The sequence below is a fragment of the Siphateles boraxobius genome, unplaced genomic scaffold (genome assembly GCF_051911475.1).
Source record: "Siphateles boraxobius isolate OS27281-9 unplaced genomic scaffold, OSU_SipBor_1 29, whole genome shotgun sequence".
NCBI classification, from domain to species: domain Eukaryota; kingdom Metazoa; phylum Chordata; class Actinopteri; order Cypriniformes; family Leuciscidae; genus Siphateles; species Siphateles boraxobius.
Genome location: NW_027508908.1, coordinates 10,454,333 through 10,460,136, shown reverse-complemented (window position 1 = coordinate 10,460,136; position 5,804 = coordinate 10,454,333). Strand labels below are relative to the sequence as shown.

Below are 5,804 nucleotides of genomic sequence, written 5' to 3'. Positions count from 1 at the left end.
GATTGGTCAGCAGTCATCTAACGCTTAGCGACTCATTGGACTAAACATCTGTCGATAACCACTACGTCACAATCAACTCCAGAAAAGTTTATCGCATAAATAAACATTAATAATCATTTATTGTTTCTAAGCCTTGATAAAAGAACGAATAACACAGATTTTTAATCACGACTACTCAGTCTAGACAATAACTCAAGACAGATTACTGTATAATTAAACTCCAGTGTCTCCAAAATATTCAATACTACTATAAGAGAAAAATATTAACTAAACTGAAGAAATAAACTAAGGGCTACTCATCTGCATTAAATAAGTAAATGGTCAGTAACAACAGAACCACTCTCTTTGAAAATCTCACAAATATTTTGACAAATACTAAATTAAAAACATGATTTAAATGTTTAAGGTTTTTTTTCCAGTAAGGACTAAGTGGGCACAAAATATTTGACATTGGTAGTGTAAAATGTTTCACCTGTCAGTTAAAAAATTGAGGCCTCAAAAACAAAACAAAACGTAACCTCTTATTTATCTTTTATCATCATACACAGGCTTTATCATAAATTCACATAAAACAATTAAATAAATTAAAGAGATGGTTTGCCCAAAAATGAAAAATTTGTCATTTACTCACCCTTGTGTTGTTCCAAACCTGTATGAATTTCTTTGAACACAAAAGAAGAAGATATTTTGAAGAATGTTGGTAACTAGACAGTTTTTCTTCCATAGTAGGAAAAATACTATGGAAGTCAATGGCTACATTCAACTGTCTTGTTACCAACATTCTTCAAAATATCTTCTTCTTTTGTTTTCAACAGAAGAAGATATTCATACAGGTTTGGAACAACATGAGGGTGAGTAAATGATGACAACATTTTTGGGTGTACACTCCCTTAAAGCTATTTTTCATACCACAGCCCTAAAATTGACAGCTAGCTTTTACATCACATTATACTATGATGCCTCTAACAATGCAAGGCCAACTGATAAGACAGGAAGAATGTAAAAGACCAAATAAGATAAACCAGCACACGAAAACATGTTATGTGTCAGTAGGGATGCTTATGGTTCACCGGCACTAAGATGCTTCTTTTGTTTCTTGAAAGAGACTCTGGACTCGGTAGATTAGACAACGTCTTCCCCTGAAAAAGACAGGATGTCACTCACAAATAGCCAACATAGAACATTATGAATTTAGCTTTATGAACGCTTACCTTGAAGTCTATGTCAGCCAGCTATACACCAGAGAACCACCGATGACCGCAAGAATTGTACAACACAGCATGATCATCATCTTCTTCTACAAAGTTGGAAGTGAGTGGACAGTGACAGCATGATAATGATATAATAATAGCAGAGGAAAGCAGGGGAAAGGATGATTGGGAAGGAGAGATTTAGAAGGTGTAGAGAACAGACATATAGAGATGGGTATGAGGGAGAAACTTAGAGAGAAGGAAAACAGAAGAAACTCAAAGGATGATGAAAAATAAAACATGCTGAAAATAAAAAAATTGCTGCAAGAAACATGAAACACTATTTGAGAATCATATAAATGGTAGTCTGCGAATCTTTGAGAATCTTTTATATCTGAAAATACACTATAAGTGAAAGTGTTGTTTATTATATGACACAATTGTTTTACTCCTCATAATTTCCAAGCTCACCCTGCGTGCTTCCTGTTGGAACTTGGCAGCTTTTTTAGTGTCAGCCACAGCTCTTTCCACAAAACCCACGGACTGATCCATGTTGCTCTCAATTCTGTCAATCATACTTCCCTGTTGACAGATTAGAATAAAATGCTGGGGATATATAATAGACTGGTGTTCAACCTGAATCAAACAGCAGCTGTAATCATAATGCCTCCGAAATGGGGCTATATCTCTGCTTTATTCTCCAGAAAAGACAAACACATTTACCTGATTTTCCACCAGCATTGCAATGTCCACGAACATGTCATGCAACTCTTTTATGCTGCTCTCCAGTCGCATAATATCTTTGTGTCGCGCCTCAATCTCACTTAGTGCCTGTTTTGATATTCCAGAGTCCATAATCTATAGAAAAGGAGAAAGTTGTTTAAATAATAAACACACACTACTGTTCAAAAGTTTAGGATCGGTACGATTTATGTTTTTTTTTTTTGTCTCTTATGCTCATCAAGGCAGCATTTATTTGAACAGAATACAGTAAAAAAAAAAATAATATTGTGAAATATCATTACTATTTAAATTACTGTTTTCTATATTTTAAAATGTAATTTATTCCTGTAATTGCAAAGTTGAATTTTCAGCATCATTACTCCAGTCTTCAGTGTCACATGATCCTTCAGAAATCATTCTAATATGCTGATTTGGTGCTCAAGAAACATTTCTCATTATTTTAAATTTTGAAAACAGTTGTGCTGGTTAAATTTTTTTTTGGAAATCGTAATATAGTTTTTCAGGATTCTTTTATGAATGAAAGTTCAAAAGAACAACATTTATTTGAAATAGTCTTTACTGCCACTTTTGATCAATTTAAAGGGGTGGTTGTTTATGATTTCACTTTTCTAACTTTAGTTAGTGTGTAATGTTGCTGTTTGTTTTACAGAAATCACTTTTTTTAAACTAGAGCTTCCTCCCAGGTGATTGACATCACAAACCCTAAAATTTACATAAAACCCACCCCCGGGAACATGATTTATAGATTATCAAGACAGAATATGCTAATCAATGATAACTACTCATAAGCTACATAAATTCATCAACTAACCATTCAGAAATGTTGTCTACATGTTACCACTTCCTCTTGATTCTCTCCATCTTTGTCTGACTTCGGTTTGAACATAAAAGGCTAAAAGTTTTTGATATTTTCAGTGCATGTCTGTGTGAGGTAAAAGGACACAAGCTGCTGAAGCTCCGCCCTCTGTGCCATGAGAAGCAGCTCATTTGCATTTAAAGGGACAGACACAAAAACGGTGCGTTTTTGCTTACCCTCAAAAAGTGACAATTTTAACATGCTATATACAAATATCTTTGGGGTATTTTGAGCTAAAACTTCACATACACACTCTGGGGACATCAGATATTTATTTTACATCTTGTGAAAAGGGCATTATACCAACCATTTAATGCATTCTTGCTGAATTAAAGTATTAATTTCTTAGAAGAAAAAAAAAATCATACTGACCCCAACGTTTTAAATGGCAGTGTAAGAAAAGTATCTTTTAGCTCAACAACATACCGACAAGTTATGTTCTACGTATATAGAATAGTACTCACTCCTGCTGTGAATACTGCAGCGTTACCTCCTTCCAGCATTTCTTCCAGTTCCTCATCAGTAGTGACTTTGCCAGCTGTAAGACAGAGGCCAACATTAGCCTTAAACATGGATATAACATTGAAAAAACTGATCTTTTTTTTTTAAATCAAACCCTAAAGAAGATTTGTGTATCTGCTTGTCACTCACTGATCTCCAGCTGTCTTTGGATGCGCCCTTTGCTCTTCTCTTTGAACTCCATTTGGGCTTCATTGTATTTGGTCATCACCTCTACAAACTTCTTAGCAAGAATGGCATGCTAAAATGTAGGAGATAAGCACTGTATGAATAAAAAATTAACTAGTTGAAATCTTTGTGGGCTTGTGGTAGAGCTAGTGGTGGTTACCTGAGATTTCTTTATCCGTATATCTGCTGAAACCCTCTCCTCGGTGTTAGATGCCAAGTTCTGCTCAATGCCTGTCAAAAAATCAAAATTTATAGACAAGAGTGCTGTAGCAATGATTGATATATTGTCATGAACAAGCAATGCAAGAGCTGAAAACTGACTTTTGAGTTTGTTGCGAGCATTGTTGGCCAGTTTCTTTATCTCATTAGTAATTGCCTCCAATTCGTCCTGTGTCTCTAGATGAGAAATGAGATGAGAGATATTTAAAACCTGAACATGGTGGGGAGACGACAGAGAAAATAAAAATAATTAAAAATAAAGGTAAAAAGGATTAGACTAACTCTGGTCTGATGTAGGTGCAGAGAGGATGACAGAATACAGTCGCTTTATTTCGCCTATATTTTCATCAATCTTGTCTATACTGCTGCGGATTTCCTCAATCTGTAAACACATACAGAAATGACCCAATTGTGACATTCAAATGTCCACTTTCACTTTCTTACAATGTAGTTAATTCACATATACCTGAGTGAAGAACTCATCCATAAATTCTTTATTTTCCATTGGAATTTCCACATCATCAGGAGCTTGGTCCGACCTCTATTTTGACATACAGGAACAAAGCAGAACATTTATTAACTTGGCAGAAACAGTGCTTTCTCTGTGTAAAAATATATTAAACCAGTTTAAGACAGTCTTAACTGGTTTAAGCTGGTCTTCCAGGCTGGTCAAGTCAGATGGGAGGCTGACTAAGATTAGCAAACTACATTAGTCTGGTTTAAGGTTTTTTTCTCAGTGACCTTTACTTGCTTTTGTCAGTAAACTTATAGATTGAATTTATTGCAGCTTATCTTCAAAATTTCAACAGAAATGGAACATTACAAAATTTGACATATCAACAACAGATATCTTAAACAGATTTGGCACCTTTGACAAGTCAGGATGATGTGGATGCTAGCGAATCTCAACTATCAATGTCAGACGCGTTTTAAATGAATCGTTATGGCAGTTAATATGTTGTTTACCTTTTTAACCTATTAGTATCATCATGAGTGCAATTACTGGCTAGATAATCTACGCGTAATTAACCATAACTACAAAGACCCAGTTAGTCAATATTGAGCTCAGGACCTCCCAGGTAGGTCAAACAGTAGCGATTCAGTCCCCACACCGCCGTTTGAAATCATAACTCATAAGAAAAATCCTCTTACCGCTTTTAGTTGTTCCAGTCGATCCTTCATCTTCAGTTCAATGTAATATGCGACTTCAAATAGCTGTAATGGTCAATATAGAAGCAAAAAGATTCCAGCGACGCTGTTTTCAGACTGGACAACTAGTAAACATGTTACCTACAGCATGAATACTCCCAGTTAAGAGTTCCAATAGAATCTTTAAGGATTATTGATTTAGACAAAAATATCCTATTTTAACTCAAAAATATTTTTTTTATTGCAAAAAAACAAACAATATGGCAGTATAGCTTCTGTCTTGTAGTTGTCCTAAGTCTATCCTCTCAAAGCGGATTAGAGCAACAGTTGTATGCCGGGTAGCTAATCTGCCTCTACTGAGGTGCTTCAGTTTCTCCATTAACACAGAACGATGCAAACAGCGCTTGCCACTCAGATCTCACGCAGACTGGAGGACTAGGAGTGAAAATTAAATAAAAAATAAAAATAAAATGGAGTTATAAATTCAAACATAAAAATGGAAATAAATTAATACTTTTTTAAACAAATTAATATACATAAACTGTTTAATTCATGTTGTAAAATGTAGTTAAATAAATCAAAATATTTGTTTTAATTGAACAAAAACTTAACATATTAACTAAATAAAACTATTTAGTCAATATACAAGTGGGGCAAACAACAACAGTTTTATTTCTCTCAACATGGGCACAGAAGAGCTGTCAGTCAATAAATGGGAAATCAAAGTAACTTGTGTTACTTGAAAAAGTAACTCAGATATTTAGTTGCAAATGTAAAAGTAATGCGTTACTCTCTAGTTACTTACATAATTCACATTACTTGTAATGCGTTACCCCCCAACACTGTGTGTGCATGTTTTTGCAGCAGCAATAACAGCGTGGGAGATTTATTCTTCCAATACGAAATATAATTCCATAACATTGTCCATTACTATGCCAAACACTCAGAGTTGCCATGAC

At 34.7% G+C, this 5,804-nt stretch overlaps 1 protein-coding gene across 1 annotated transcript; it reads right to left on the bottom strand.

The window, feature by feature from the left end:
• Window positions 1-1,000: 1,000 nt before the first annotated feature.
• On the bottom strand, window positions 1,001-5,022 carry stx3a (syntaxin 3a). The gene is made up of 11 exons (XM_077246522.1): window positions 4,849-5,022; window positions 4,163-4,237; window positions 3,979-4,078; window positions 3,799-3,873; window positions 3,638-3,708; window positions 3,442-3,550; window positions 3,255-3,328; window positions 1,914-2,048; window positions 1,662-1,772; window positions 1,212-1,297; window positions 1,001-1,139 (listed from the first exon to the last, which is right to left on the bottom strand). Exons 1-10 carry the CDS (start codon window positions 4,876-4,878, stop codon window positions 1,220-1,222), a joined length of 858 nt encoding a protein of 285 aa, XP_077102637.1. The 5' UTR covers window positions 4,879-5,022; the 3' UTR covers window positions 1,001-1,139; window positions 1,212-1,219.
• Window positions 5,023-5,804: the final 782 nt, after the last annotated feature.